General features: G+C 52.5%; 1 protein-coding gene across 1 annotated transcript in view; it reads right to left on the bottom strand.

The window, feature by feature from the left end:
• TMEM63C (transmembrane protein 63C) overlaps nt 1–8,294 on the bottom strand; it is a 37,248-nt gene extending 28,954 nt beyond the window's left edge. Inside the window, exons 1-4 of the mRNA XM_029238643.1 lie at nt 8,232–8,294; nt 2,978–3,140; nt 2,349–2,428; nt 1,855–1,936 (exon numbers count right to left, since the gene is read on the bottom strand). Of these exons, the coding sequence (XP_029094476.1) occupies nt 1,855–1,936; nt 2,349–2,428; nt 2,978–3,127 (312 nt within the window). The 5' untranslated portion in view covers nt 3,128–3,140; nt 8,232–8,294. The remainder of the gene's footprint in view (nt 1–1,854; nt 1,937–2,348; nt 2,429–2,977; nt 3,141–8,231) is intronic.
• Nucleotides 8,295–15,669: the final 7,375 nt, after the last annotated feature.

Raw genomic sequence — 15,669 nt, 5'->3', positions numbered from 1 at the left:
TCTCTTTCTCTCTCCCTCTCTCTCTCACACACACACGTGCACACACACACATACACGTGCACGCACACGCACACACACACACACACACACTCCCCTGCATACATATTGTACCTCTGAAAGGCATAAACCATTCAGAAAACTTAGCAGCTGAACAGTGGGCCTGAGAAGCAGACACATCTCTCCTTTTCTCCCCACCCCGTGGAAATGGCCACAGGCTCCCAGGAGCCAGCTCAGCTGACAAGCCTGAGTGACAGCGGTCAGTTCACTGCACCCACCTCGGTGGCTCCATCGTCCCCACTCCCGCCACATCTGCCCTGACTTGCTGAGGGTGCTATGAGGAGACCTGTTCACTTCACCCACTCCACTCAGCCTGGCTGAGGCCTCGCCATCTGCCCGGGGCCCTGCAGGGGCTACCTCAGCGCACTCTTCCTCCGTGGCTAATTCCTACCCTCTTCTGTTTGACTACCCCACTGCTGCCATCATGATTTATCTTCTAGATATTTTAAAAATAAAATGTCATTGTACAGAAAAAAAACCCACACAAACCTGAAGTGATGTTTCTAAAGCTAAATCTGAGAATTGCCTTGCAAGGTAGGTGTTACTGTCCTTATTCGACAGAGGAAACCTCCAGGACGTGAACCTGTCTGAGGCTCCCATTCTTGTCAGGGGCAGGTCTTGGCAAGTAAAGGGACCAGGTCTCTCGGAGGGATGAAAATTTGCTTCCAACAAACACATATCAGATACTAATTACACGACAGGCTGGACCAGGTGCTGGGACAGTGGGGAGTAAGACCGGTATAGCTCTCAGTGGGGGAAGTGGGCACACTAGATTAACTGTGTAGATGAGGAATCATCACAGACTGGGTTAAGAGTGCTGAAGAAAAGGAATGCAGGGACTTCACTGGTGGTCCAGTGGTTGAGAATCGGTCTTGCAATGCAGGGGATGCCGGTTTGATTCCTGGTCAGGGAACTAAGATCCTACATGCCGCGGGGCAACTAAGCCTGCAGGCCACAACTAGAGAGAAGCCCATTCGCTGCCACGAAAGATCCTGCGTGCCGCAACTAAGACCCGACGCAGCCAATAAATAAATATTTTTTTAAAATAAAATATACGTTATCTAAAAAACTTAAAAAGAGGGCTTCCCTGGTGGCGCAGTGGTTGAGAGTCCGCCTGCCGATGCAGGGGACACGGGTTCGTGCCCCGGTCCGGGAGGATCCCACATGTCGCGCAGCGGCTGGGCCCGTGAGCCATGGCCGCTGAGCCTGCGCGTCCGGAGCCTGTGCTCCGCAACGGGAGAGGCCACAGCAGTGAGGGGCCCGCGTACCGCAAAAAAAAAAAAAAAAGGGAGGTAAGATGATCCGCAGGCTCAGGTGTTTCTGAGAGATGAGAACTGAGGAAAGCCCATTGGATTTCATCGCATGGGACCGTTGGTGGCCCTGGGGCTGTCTGGGTGGGAGCCACGTGTGAGGGGTTGAGGAGTGAGGGGGAGGTGGGGATGTGGAGACAGCAAGCCAGACCTCTCTTCTGGAGTTCAGCTCGGACCAGCCCCGAGCACCATCTAGAGCGCTTTAGCTCCACTCCATCGCTCTGGAGGGCCTTCCTTGCTCCCTTTCTCCTTCGTGCACTTATTGCCACCACCTTCTCGGCACCCTAGGAGGCAGGTACAGTCAGTGTCTCCATATTTCCGATGGGGAGACAGGCTCGGCAAGGTGGAGGCATTTGTCCAAGGTCACGTTGCTAGGAGTGGTTGGGTGGCTGATTGCAAAGCCCCAGCTGATGAACCCGCTCCTTCCTGCAGATGCCCGGACCCCTGCCCCTGCCCTCACCAGGCCCAGGCCCACCCCAGCACCCACCTTGTCCCTGTGTTCCATCTCCAGGGAAATATCCGAGGGAGACGTCTTCTCGCTCTGCTCCCCATAGATCAGCGAGGTCAGGCTGCCGGCCAGGAAGGGTAGTGCGGAGGTGGAAAAGGAGAAAGTTCTTAGGTGCCAGCCTTGCTCACTGGGCTGAGGGCTGTGGTCCCCTCCTGCCCAGTAGCAGACACGCCTCAACGTGTTTGCTGAGCACACAGCTCTGGGCACAGACAGGTGGCCAATGCATCTTGGGAGCCATGAGATCCAGAAAGGCTGAGATCTGAGAAAAAAGTGGCCTCGTGCCCAGAGGTGGCTGCTCTCCAAGTCACCCTAATGCAGGGAGGGCTAGAACACGGGCAGGGGTGGTGATGAGATGCCACCTGCTGACGAGACACCTGTGCAGTTTGGGCACTGGTCAGAGCCGTGTCCTGCTCACGGCAGCACATCCCCCAATGAAGCAAGCAGCTCACTCCCGACGCCCAGCCTCTCCTCACCTGTCGTTGTGTATCAGCAAAGCCAGGCGTCCGTAGTCCCATGCGGCTTTCCGGAGGAAGGAGTAAACCAAGACGATGACCTATAGGTCAGGAAAAGCAATATGGCGCAAGAGAGCTCATGGATGCCTTCCCCTCGACTGACCCCTGAATTCCCATGGGGAAGACTGTCCCTGAGGTCCCCAGGGGCTCCCCCCTAGGTGGCCAGCTCTATCAGGGTAGGGGTCATGCCTTCTGCAACTCTAGATTCCCAGTGCCCAGCAGCATCCTAGCACAGAGTGGATGCTCAGAGTGGCTGAACGAAGGCGCTGATGGCATGTTTAGAACAGTGGACAGAGCACTCGTTGAATAAATCATCCAGGGGACAGATGGGAGGCTCAAGGGCACTGGCCAGGGGGACCTTTGGACAAGGGTGCAAGGAAGAGAATCAGGGATTCCACTGCTCCTGCAGCCTCCTCTTCTCCAAGCCCACCCACCCTGGACCTCCCTGGGCAGGACTGACATTCAGAGAGTTCCCACCACTGTGGCTGGCATCCACGGACAGCTGGGGCCCCTTGTATCACTTGTGAAAGCTGGACCATCCACCCTGGGTGAGACCTCTCTGTCTGCCCACTGCACTGCCCAGAACTCACCACCCACAAGATAACGTTGAGGAACAGCACAGTGGGGATACCCCCAAAGGGCTGCCCCTGCAGGACAGTGCTCCGAGAGCGGAAGCAGTCGTCAGCCGAGAAGTTCCGGGACTTTTCCACCATATTCAGGTTGCCCGGCGAGACAGTCATCCTGGGAGGCTCCCTGGTGAACAGAGGGGTTTCCAGGTCAAACATGAGCCCCCCCTCCCCCATTATGCAACACGCAGAAGCCTGCCGGGGAGCTGGGAGGGGTGCGCTGAGCTTATAAATGGTCAAGACAGGAGGCTCAGCCCTGAGATGGCATGCAGCCCTGTCCTTTAAGACAGGGGTCCCCAACCCCCTGGTGGGACATCACACAGCAGGAGGTGAACAGCGGGCCAGCAATTACAGCCGCTCCCTTTGCTCGCATTACCGCCTGAGCTCCGCCTCCTGTCAGATGGGGGCAGCATTAGATTCTCATAGGAGCGGGAGCCCTACTGTGAACTGCACATGCGAGGGATCTAGGTTGCGCGTTCCTTATGTGAATCTAACGCCTGATGATCTGAGGTGGAGCTGAGGCGCTGATGCTAGCGCTGGGGGGGCGGCTGCAAATACAAATTATCATTAGCAGAGAGGTCTGACTGCACAGAGACCATAATAAATCAGTTGCTGGCAGACTCATATCAAAACCCTATCAGTGAGTGGCAAGCGACAATTAAGCTGCCTCTTACAGAGCAGACTAGACATAAGCAACACACTTCGGGTGTCACTGTCTCCCATCACCCCCAGATGGGACCAGCTAGTTGCAGGAAAAAAAGCTCAGGACTCCCACTGATTCTGCATTATGCCGAGTTGTATAATTATTTCATTATATATTACAATGTAATAATAACAGAAATAAAGTGCACAATAAATGTAATGTGCTTGAATCATCCCAAAACCATGCCCTACCCCCGCCCCAGTCAATGAAAAAATTGTCTTCCATGAAGCCGGTCCCGTGTGACAAATAGGTTGCGGACTGCTGCTGTAAGACACCACTTCCTCAAACCCAGGGCCAAGATGACAGAAGAGCCCAGATTCCCTGGGAGAGTGTTTATTTTCTACCACTTGCTCCTTTTGCTAAAAGAGTTGTAAAATGCACAAAGCAGTCGTTCCAATGGGCCTTCCTACTTCTACCTTTGTGAAGCTTTTCTTGTATATAAATGAACAAGCCTCACAAAGGTCTCAGAGAGGAAAAATTCAGTTTAGAGGATGGAACCACTGCATCACGGGGTGCCGCGCAGATAGGGCCACTGACGATCATCTTTAACGTCTTACGATTCTCTCATGTTTCCAAGAAAGGCAATAGCTCCCAAGACTAAGTAAGGAAAGGATGCAGAGTGCCTGACACACAGCAATGACTCCCTGTTTCACCTAGAACTTGAACTGGGGAGATCAACACCTGTTCAGGGTCGTGAGCCAATGCAGTGAGTCAGAGACTCAGATGCAGAGCTCGTGGTCACGGGCATCCGTATTCTTCAGGCCTGGGTAAGAGCGGAAAGTACGAGCAAAAGCTGGATGTGACCAGCAGCTGCTTGGACTTACCTGCAAGGTTGCTCTGATTTTAAAAGATCATTTGTTTTGGCTCCAGACTGCATCACACCCTAGAAATTCTTCACTCCCGTTCAAGAGAAGTAGGCTTGTTCATTCGACAAATATTTGGTGAACGACTGCTTTGTGCTAGACTGATGCTGGTGGTATATCAGTGAACGAGACAAAAAAAATCCCTCCCTCGTGGGATTCTAGTGGGGAGAAACAGTGCAGGGGTCAGGGTGAGATTAGGATTGTAAAGAGGGTGATTGCGGAAGGCTTCGCTGAGAGGATGACATCTGAGCGAAGACTTGAAGAGAGGGGAGCAGACCATGCAGCCGTGGGGGAAAGACACTGCAGGCAGAGCAAAAGCCTGGGGGCGGTAGTAGTGGTGGTGCAAGCTTGCCTGGAGCAGAGGAAAAGCTAATGGGCCGGCGTGGCTGGACAGGGGAGAGTGAAGGGCATGGGGGGTACCTGAGCAAAGGAGTGACATGAAGTGACTCATGTTTTAAAGGGGTCACTTTGACCCTGGCACTGAGAATAAATGGGGGTGAGGGCAAGCAGAGAGGTCATTTGGGAGGACTCTGTGGCAACCCAGGCAAGAGATAGCGGTAGCCTCGGGCTTCCCTGGTGGCGCAGTGGTTGAGAGTCCGCCTGCCGATGCAGGGGACGCGGGTTCGTGCCCTGGTCCGGGAGGATCCCACGTGCCGCGGAGTGGCTGGGCCCGTGAGCCATGGCCACTGAGCATGCGCATCCGGAGCCTGTGCTCCGCAACGGGAGAGGCCACAGCAGTGAGAGGCCCGCGTATCGCAAAAAAAAAAAAAAAAAGAGAGAGATAGTGGTAGCCTGGACTGCGATGAGAGCCGTGAGGTGGTCAGATTTTGGAAATATTTTGAAGGTGGAGCCAACCAGATTTGCTGATAGATTGAACGGGGAGCGTGAAAGAGAGGAATCCAGGATGACTAAGGCTTGTGGACTGAGCAACTGGAGGTGCTGCCATTGGATGAAAAAGACAGGAAGTGCTGGATGGGAAGTGCAGGACGGCGGGGGGACCGGGAGCTGGGTTGTGGACATGCCAGGCAGGCGGCTGGATATGCGTCTGCGGTTCAGAGGAGAGACTGGACACACAACATGGGAGTCGCCAGCATGGAGACAGATGACGGTTCGAGGCGTAGGACTGGATCACTGGAGTGGAGAGTGAGGGTCAAGTTCTGAGCCTTGGGATGCTGCTCTAATATATACAAGTTGGTCAAATGAGGAGGAAGCAGAAAAAGAGACTGAGACGAGCAACCAGTGAGGATGGAGGAACAGCAGGAAACGGTGCTGTCCTGGAAGCCAGGTAAAGAGAATGCTTCCCGGAGAAGGGAGGGACCAGTTGTGCTGATGTGGTCAAGTAAGAGTAGAACTGAGGAGGAGCCATAGTTGAAGCAAGGTGGAGGTTATCGGTGGCCAGACTAGAAGAGCCGCAAGACAGAATGATAGGAGAGGATTTGGAGCCAGGGGCGTCAGCAACTCTTTCGAAGAGCATGGAGAGGTGGAAGTGGTTAGGAAGGGAGAAATAGCTGCGCATGGTATGCTGATGGGAACGATCCAATAGAAAATAAAAATCTGGTGATGTAAGAGATGCAGGATCACCAGAGCAAAGCGAGGATGTAGGAGGGGTTGGGAACTAGTGCCCAAGGAGAGAAGTTGGCCTCTGCTGAGAGCTGAGGGCGGATAGCTGACCCGCGGTAGCAGGAGTGCTGGTGGAGATTGTGGACATGCTTTCCTTACAGTTTCTATTTTCTCAGTAAAAGAGGGAACAAGGTCTCAGGTGAGTGTGTGATGCTGGTGGTAGGCAGACGTGGGCTGTTTGAGAACAGGAAGAAAGGTAGAAGCAGAAATCCAGAGGAGTGAATGGGTTAGGGGAATGTAGCAGGACTGACGGGCAGCTCTAGGGGCCCACTGAGGTTCACGGTCTTGAATTTCCAACAAGAGCAGCCAGACTTACTGTGCATTTCCCTCAACTGTATCCATCTGTGTGCTTACAGGTGTGAAAGAGTCACACAGGCAGTTTTAACCAGGGTAGAGGTTTTCCCAAGCAAGTATGAGAATGAAACAAGAGGACTGAAGGTGCAAAGGAGTAATTTTAATGACTGGCCGTGGAATTTAAGGCACTTAAGGAGAGAAATGAAACATGAGAAGGGTGAGGAACAGTGAAAGCTGTTGGAGCTCCAGTGGGTAGAAGAATTTTTGAGTCCTAGAGGGTGTGAGTTGACAGATAGGAACTGGCTGTTGGAAAACGATCTGGGTGATGTTGAGATTAAGAAGGGATTGCAGTTATTGGTAGTGATAAGATCTAGGGCATTTCCATGGAGTGAGAGGCTGAGTAGTGTCAAAGAACCATGGGGCTAGACTGTTAGACGGATCATCTCTGTGGATATGTGGATACTGAAATCAGCAAGAATGAAGACAGGAGCAGAAGTGTCATGACATTGAGGCAGGAACTGAACTCTTCCAGGAAGGAGGGGTGTGACCCGGGTTGGGGGGAGTAGATGCCTATGACACAGAGGGGGAGCAGGACGTCTAGGCTGACACCCGTGGGTACAAGACGGGGGCTTTTGCAGGGAGGAGGGAAGAATAGTCTGAAAGTTACAAAGAAGAGCAAGAAAGACATCTCTCCCATCCCCAGGTCCATATTGGGAGAGAAACAGAAACCACTCCCGGAGAGGGTGGTAAGGGTCCTGGGGAGTCTTGGGTTTCAGTTCCCAGTGAAAAGGTGATGCTCTGAGGATCTGGGGGGTGTTTCTGGGCACCGTGGGCTCTGGCACTGAAACCCAGGTCCAACTCCTACTTGCCAAGCGACCTGGAGCAAGCTCTTTATCCATGCCTCATTTACTCATCTGTAAAATGGGGATGGTGCTATCAATTAGTACCCACTTCACAGTGCTGTTAAGAGGGATATGTGGATTAAGGTTTATCAGTCACGGAGAAAAATGCCTGGAACACAAGAAGTATCACATAGATATTTGTAAAGTGAAAAGTGGACACAGAGTTCCAGGGGACACATTGGAATGGTTCTAGGTACTAGGGATGGTTGGGTGCTGGGGATGGAGAAGGGAATAAAGGTAAACGGACTGGAGTACAGGAGACAAGAGGTGGCCCGGGAGTCTGGATTCCCTGTGCTAACTCACAAAAATAGGGGGAAAGGGTGTAATGAGATTAGTCCTGGAAAAAGGAAGGAGGACAACACCCGCCTCCGGATCAGCATCTGACGGGAGCAGGGAGCCTCTTGCCTATCTTCTTAAGTTTCCCTACTTTCTGCTCCCCTCTCTTTCTGCCTAGGTTGCCCACAGTTTAATTATCCCAGGTCACTGGTTTCCACGCATTTACACTTACATGTTGTTTAATTATCCCAGGTCACTGGTTTCCACGCATTTACACTGACATGTTTAGCCAAATGTAAAAGTGTAATAGTTTACGTTGAACACAGTACATTTTAACAGTAAGCCATCTGCCAGAGAGTCAGAGTAGCAGCGATGGCATTCCTGGGGTCTCTTGGCAGATGGAACAGGCATCTCAGCCATCCCAGGCTCTGGGTCAGCTGTGGCAGGAAGCTACAGTTCTGCTGGTGGCCACTCAGGGGAGCCCTTGTTGTGGAAGCAGGTGGAAAAAGGAGGAAGGTGCATCTGGTAAGTCTGCAGGCCTTGGGAGAGACTTTTCCTACCTGAGTCAGTTCTCCAGCGAGAGTCCCAGTCAGGCCTGGAGGCCCCACTCAGCTACAGGGCTGCTGGAAAAGAACAAATGCAGTGGAGAGTCCACGAGACTTAGGAACCCAGACTGTCTTTGCTGGAGGCATCATCCCTCAGGGCCCCTTTCATCATCTTTAAGCTTGGAATGCTCTTCCTTGATCATGTGTGTGCTTTGCCAATAGTTTTTTGCAGTCTTTTGCTTATCTTTTCATTTTCTTCGTGGTGTCTTTTGAAGCCAAAGTTATAACCGAAGTTATAAATTTTGACAGTCCAATTTATCAAATTTTCTTTTATGGACCATGTTTTTGGTATTGTATCTAAGAAGTCTCTGCCTAACCCAAAGTCTTAAAGATTTTCTTCAATGTTTCTAAAAACCTTATAGTTTTAGCTCTTACAGTAAAGTTGATGATCCATTTTGAGTTAATTTTTGCATATGGTGTGAGGTAAGGGTCTAAGTTCATCTTTGGGCATGTGGCTATCCAGTTGCCCAGCACCTTAAAATGAGAGGAACAGGGGCTTCCCTGGTGGCGCAGTGGTTGGGAGTTCGCCTGCCGATGCAGGGGATACGGGTTCGTGCCCCGGTCCGGGAAGATCCCACATACCGCGGAGCGGCTGGGCCCGTGAGCCGTGGCCGCTGAGCCTGCGCGTCCGGAGCCTGTGCTCCGCAACGGGAGAGGCCACAACAGTGAGAGGCCCGCGTACCGCAAAAAAAAAAAAAAAAAAATGAGAGGAACAATTCATAAGGCCCTGTCTTCAAGGCTGTCTGGGGACTGGAACCAGGCCCAGGATGTGAAAGAGTTTGGTGAGCTGCTGCACAGCCGCAAGGACTTGGGACTGTTGCTATTATTTGGTTAACACTATGCATGATGAGGGCAGGGGAGGGGTCCTGGGCTGTGAAGAGCTCTGGCTTCCATCCAACTCTAAGGAGGTTTGAGTTCTCTATGCTGTTCTTTTCACTCATCAACTCCCACTCTCTCATTCTCTCTCATTCCAAAAGAACCACCCCGTCCTTCCTGACCTTTCACAAAGAAGAGCTGCACACTTACTATGGGCCAGGCCTCATGTCAGGATCTAGGGGCCTGGCAGACATGGTTCCCACCTGCACGAGGCTCCCAGACTCACTGGGGAGACACGCAAGCACACAAGGCACATGCCTCTGTAATCCAGCACACTCCCATAGCCCAGGGGCCATGGGGAGGGCCCACCATCAAGCAGTCACAGAACCCTTCTGTGGGCATGTGACCTCCAAGCTGAGACGTGAGGTGTCAGAATCAGCACAGGGCAGCGGGCAAGCGCGGGCAGAGGGAACCGTACTGGCAAAGACCCAGAAGGGAGACAGGGCATGGAGGCTTGGGAAAGTGAAAATGAATACTCGTAGCTCTAGTATAGGATGGATTGCTGGTTTGTTCTTTCATTTGTTCATTCATTCATTCAATAAGAATCCATCGAGTGTCTACTCTTGCCAGCCCCTGTGGAGACCCTGGAAGTACAAACATGCGGTCCTCTTTAGGGAGTCCACAGCCTTTGGGATCTGGGGAGGGGAATGCTGTTGAGAGGCCTGGCCCAGGCTGCCATTCTGCCCAGGAGGACTCCAGCTACAAGGTCCCAGCCTCTAAGCTTGGAGTCCGGTGGAATCCAGCCAGCAAGGTTGTGTCAGGTGCAGGCTTTCAGCTCACCTGGCTGCCCAGCCTGAAGGGGTGGTGAGGAAGGAAAGGAAAGAAGAGAGCCTCACCCCCACCTCACCACCCTTCTCAGGTTTCTCAGCAGCAAACGAAGCAGTAATGAGGAAGGCTGCTGCGTTGCCATGGAAACACAGAGCAGCACCCAGCCTTTTCTCCTCACCCCTAAACCATGCCTGGACCTTCCTTCTTTCTTCTTTCCAGAAGGAGAGCTTTCTGGAGGTGGAACTAGCTCTTGTGTGTGAAGAAGATGACAGAAAGATTTCTGGAGACCAGAGTATCGGCCCTGGAAATAATAAAACTCGAAATTTGGAGGGTACTAAAGGAACACAGAGCAGGGACACCAACCTGCCTGGTGCAGGGGGCATAAAGGAACTCCTCTCTTTGGGCATGAATTTCACAGCAGAGCACAGGGAGGCTGTTCAGAGCATCAGGGAAAAGTAGGCTCTCTGGACCCAGAGTGTCTGAGCTTAAGTCCCAGATCCACCCTTGCTAGCTGTGTGAGCATGGACAGTGACTTCACCTCTCTGAGCCTCAGTTTCCACATCTGGAAAGTGGGGATAACAACAGTACTGCCTCTCAGGGTTATTGTGAAGATGAAGTAAGATAATTCACATAAAGCCCTTCACATGGTGCTTGGAAATACATGTGTTCAAAATTAGCCAGCACTGTCATCATTGCCATTAGCTTCTTTGTGAGATGGTAGTGAGGGGCCCGGACGGGACCATTCCTAGCATCCTTCCCCCTACTCTGCTCTGGAACAGGCAAAAGGAGAGATGCAGAGCATGGGAAGGACCTTACAATATCCTCAAACTGCAGCCTGTGGCTGGTGCTGCTCCTGCTCTTCCTGTACATGGAAAGCAAATGTCAGCCTTGCTTTTTGGGCCAAGGAGGGGGGATGGTGTTAAGGGTGATTGGTGAGTCAGGATTCTCAGGTCCCTTCAGTTGCACATCTTATGTGATAAGGAAGTGCGAGGCCTTCCTCCCCTCCCATTTCTGCCCCATCTGTCTCCTGCGGCACAAGCTGGAGGCTCAGCAGTCCTAGGCCTGGCCAAAGTTTCCCTCAGAAACTGGGCAAAGGCTTCAGAAAGAACTGGCTTTGCCCTTATTACTCCTCTGGTCCATCGTTCACTTCCAGGCTTCCAGATCTGGCCTGGTTTCAGCTACTGCCGTCCTAACTAGACAGGCCAGCACTTTGCTCCCCACTTCTCCTCCCCACTTGGCCATCTCAAGGCCAAGTCCAAATCCCAGAGTTTAGGTGGTCCAGGAAGCCCTAGAAGCGGCCAATCTTATTAACCCCTAACACTTTATTGAGCATTTATTATAGGAAAATATTTCCTATTGAAGTACTAGCTCACTTAATCCTCAGAAGTACCCTAGGGTACTAGAATCTCCCCTAGATGAAAAAGAAAATTAAGGCTCACAGAGGTTAAATAACTTGCCCAAAGTCACAGTGCTGGTAAGTGGCAGAGCTGGGCCTTGAACTGGGCAGTTCATAACCCTCTGCTCTGACACCTCCTAGACCCTCTGGGCCTCTGCTGGGCTGGCACTGCTGGGCAGGAGTCAGAGGGAGGGGATGACCTCGCTCAAGCCCTAGTCCAGGGATAGAACCTTTCCCAGCCTCTCAGAGTGGTGCAGTGGAAGGTACTGTGGACTGAGGGATCCCAGGAGAGCTGGGCTCTAGGCCACCTGTGTGACCTTGGGCAGGTGCCTTCCCTTCTCTGGGCTGGGGTTTTTGTAGGAGGCTTCCGAGGTCCAGGCTGGAGCCAGGATTCCAGGTGTCCCAGAGACACAGCCTACAGCCACACGGCCTGCATTCCCGGCACTGGCCAGAGCCGACTCTGCTCCACCATCCCCATGAGCTCTCAGGAACTGGTCCACAGGGCCCACATTTTGATTTGGAGAAGCAAATCACTGTAGTCACAAGCCACATCCTAGGAGAAGCAGCTGTGGGCGGGAAGTCACCCTGATCCCCCCCCAGGTCTCCCCCCCACAGAGTACACAAAGCTATAGCACCTGCCCTGCACCCCCTGCCATCTGGCCTTCTCAGTCTCTTCAATAATTCACCACCTCTTGTTAACAACAAGAAAGATTATTTCCCATGGTTCTGGACCTTAAAAAAATAGCGTTCCTGGCCATGGGCACCCCTCCCATCTCCCTTTCCTCTCTGGGTCTTTCCTTAAATCCCCTTTGCATGCCCTCTGCTCTCAGATCTGCTCCCACCCCGACGCTTTCCAGGACAAAAGCTCAGGGGCTCAGGTTCGCTCTCACCACTAGGGGGCAGTGGCTTTGAGGACAGGGAGGAGGGGAAGCGGGTGTAACCGCCGTGAGGTTCTGGTTAATGTCTTTCCCCACCCGCCATGCAAGCTGGCCATGACTCTTCCCCAAGTGTCAGTAAGCCCTTCCTTGCTCTAAACTGCTCTCGGGTCTCCTCATATCTTCACAGAATGGTTTGCCCAACTTTACACATGAAGAAACTGGGTCACCAGCAGGCAAAGAGATCTGCCTAAGGCTGGGAAAAGTGGTAGATTTGGGATCAGAACTTGGGTTTTCTGGTTCCCCATTCAGCACTCTTGGGCTTGGACCTGTGATCCTCAGCCTGGAGTGGGGGACACTGGAATTACCTGGAAGGTGTTCAGTACATCCAGATACTCACGCCCCACTCCAGACTTTAGGCATGAGGATCTCCAGTCAATTCTTATACACAGCCAAGAAAGAGAAACACCAGCTTAAGATTTCTAGGGTTATTTGCATCTAGATAAGGAGTTCTTGAAGATCCAAAAGGTTTTCTGACACCCCCTAAATAAGCAGGGAGGATGAGGAGATTTGGGGATAAAGGATGGAAGCTCAGTGCCCCTTAAATCGTGCCACCGTGGGGCAGCTCATGAGACCGGTCCTTATATTCCTCTCTCCGGAGAGCTCCCCTTCCCAGCTCTTTTTTTTTTTTTTCAGTACGCGGGCCTCTCACTGTTGTGGCCTCTCCCGTTGCGGAGCACAGGCTCCGGACGTGCAGGCTCAGCGGCCATGGCTCACGGGCCCAGCCGCTCCGCGGCATGTGGGATCTTCCCGGACCGGGGCACGAACCCGTGTCCCCTGCATCGGCAGGCGGACTCTCAACCACTGCGCCACAAGGGAAGCCCTCTGTGGGCTTCTTGATGGCAGGGCCTATGTCATTGCGGTTCCCCCACCATGACCAGCATTTATAGGGCTCAATGAAATAGACGGGTCTTTATCCAGGGCCACATTTGGGGCAGGAAATAAAATGTGGGTGACTTGCATATGCTTGCATACTGTGCAGAGAGTACCTGAGTCACTCATTTTCACCTCTCCACAGCACATAGTTGGTTAACAAGTCTTGCGCCTCATGTCACAGCATAGAGGAAAGGGAACATATGATTTGGGGTCAGGAGATCGGGTGTGGATCTGGCTCTATTATTTGCTAACTGTTACTCAACCTCTTGCTGCTCAGTTTTCTCTTTTATAAAATGGACATAATTATGTCCATCCTGCCTATACCAGGGTGTTATGAAGATTGCTTAAAGGAGATAATAAGTGGAGACATTTCTATAAACTATAAGTACCTCAAATATGGGTGGCTGCCTCTGCTATCCTCTTCCTAGAATTGAGGATAGCCCCTAAATGATCCCCTCAATCACCCTTGTGGCCAGGCCCAGCACGGGGTGAGCGGGTTGGTGTTCCATTTTGCCATCACTCCAGCTAAAATCAGAAAGGCACTCAGCACCACGGACAGCACCACACAGAGCAACTCATTTCCGCTGCTGCTTCTCTCTGCCAGGGCTCTGTGGGCAGTGCTTGCTGATACCCCTGGCCCAATAACAAGAAGGCCAGGTAACAGCTATTGAATGAGTTCTATGTGCCAGGCACTGTGCCAAGTCTCTTGATGCATCATCTGGGTTAACAAACCTATCAGATTGCCTGTTGGATACGGTCGATGGCCTTCGGCATCCAGCCCCACCTCTTTCTAGTGCGCCTTCCTCTATTGCAGAAGCTGGGAAGCTGAAAACTACATTTACAACACCCCTTTGCAGCTGAGGTTCTGAATACAGATCAGGTTCAGTCGACTAGATGCACTGGAGATAGATTTATAAGGCAGAAGTGGGGCAGAGGCCATCTTCTTGCTGTTCTTGCTGTGCTCAGCTGACAAGCAATGTTGAGGAGGGGAAGGAGCTGTCTGCAGCAGATCAATGCCCAGTCTTTGGCTCCCGGAGAAGGGAGGGCAAGAAGAAACTGTGGTGCAGGCTGCAGAGGCTCCCTGGTCCTGGCTTGCAGGTGAGAGGATGTGAATTCATGGCTCCAGTAGTCCCATCCTGGCTGTGGCTGAGGAGCAGTTTGTCTAGTGGGTCAGTTCTGTTCTGTTTTAAAGACTCAGGTTCTAACTCTTCTGGTGATTTTATGAGCATGTAATTCTCTGGTTTAAATTCTATTTGCTTAAAGTTCTTAAAAGTGGTTTTTGCTTCCTGTACTAACAACAGATAGGTACTATTATTATCCGATCTTGGGCACAGAGAGGTTAAGCGACTAGCCTAGTTCAGGCAGCCAGTGAGCAGTGGGACCTGAGCCCAGGACATCCATCCACCCAGCCCCCTCCTAATCATTTTGCTGTGCGCCACCCCCAAGGCAAAGAACACTAGCAAACATCCCAGCAAACAGGAATAAAGCCCCCAGGCTAAATACAGAAGCTAAATGGAGAAAAGAAAAAGATGACAGAGAATTCTGGAAACGAACTCCAGGCCCGAGTGGACACAGCTCATGACAAATCCTCAGAAGAAGAAGGGGAAGGAGACGACACGGATGTTTGTGAAGGGCCAGGCATGGCACTGGTGCCTTCGTATGTTTATCCCACTGACCATCACTCACACCTCACGAGCAAGCTAAGAGGTAGCAGCCTAGGGCTTCCCTGGTGGCGCAGTGGTTGAGAGTCTGCCTGCCGATGCAGGGGACACGGGTTCGTGCCCCGGTCCGGGAAGATCCCACATGCCGTGGAGCGGCTGGGCCCGTGAGCCATGGCCGCTAAGCCTGCGCGTCCGGAGCCTGTGCTCCGCAACGGGAGAGGCCACAACAGTGAGAGGCCCGCGTACCACAAAAAAAACAAAAAAGAGGTAGCAGCCTAAAAGGTAGGTATCATCAGTATATCCCCATTTTACAGGTAGAGAAACTGATGCTCAGAGAGGTCAAGTAATGGGCCTAAAGCTACACAGCTGGAGAGAGACAGAGGCAGGATTGCAATCTAAGGGTCTGGTTCTACTACATCATGTGACCTCTGAAGGCACAACCGGGGAGAGAGCTGCTTTGCCCATTCCAGGAGGGCTGTATTCCTGGGGTACAGGAAGACAGCCCCCCCCCCACATCTGTACTACATCCAAGGGACTCTCCACTAACAGGGAGGAAAGGCTGAGGTGGGCAGAGAGAGCTGCAGCACAGCCAGGGGAGATGGTAGCCATTTGCACCCAGGCTGGAGGCTGAGTGCGCCAGCTTCCCCCTCACCCGTCTTACCTCTGGGACCTCCATAGGAGGCCCTCTTCTTGCTGGGAAGGTTCCTTCCCTTGCCCTCCAGACCCTGCACCCCAACCCAGGACTCATGCCTTTTTGCCTATGGCCCCCAAGTCGGTGAGCAGCCATGATCATCTCCAAATGGGGCTGGGGGCAGGGGCGAGGCAGTGGTGGGGATGTGTTCGACACCAGCCCCTGGGAGCTGGGCAGTGACAGGGGGACA

Source organism: Monodon monoceros, unplaced genomic scaffold, assembly GCF_005190385.1.
Source record: "Monodon monoceros isolate NGI ecotype Baffin Bay Population unplaced genomic scaffold, NGI_Narwhal_1 Super_Scaffold_21, whole genome shotgun sequence".
NCBI classification, from domain to species: domain Eukaryota; kingdom Metazoa; phylum Chordata; class Mammalia; order Artiodactyla; family Monodontidae; genus Monodon; species Monodon monoceros.
The sequence above is the reverse complement of the archived record's forward strand: the minus strand, read 5'-3'. Positions and strand labels throughout refer to the sequence as shown.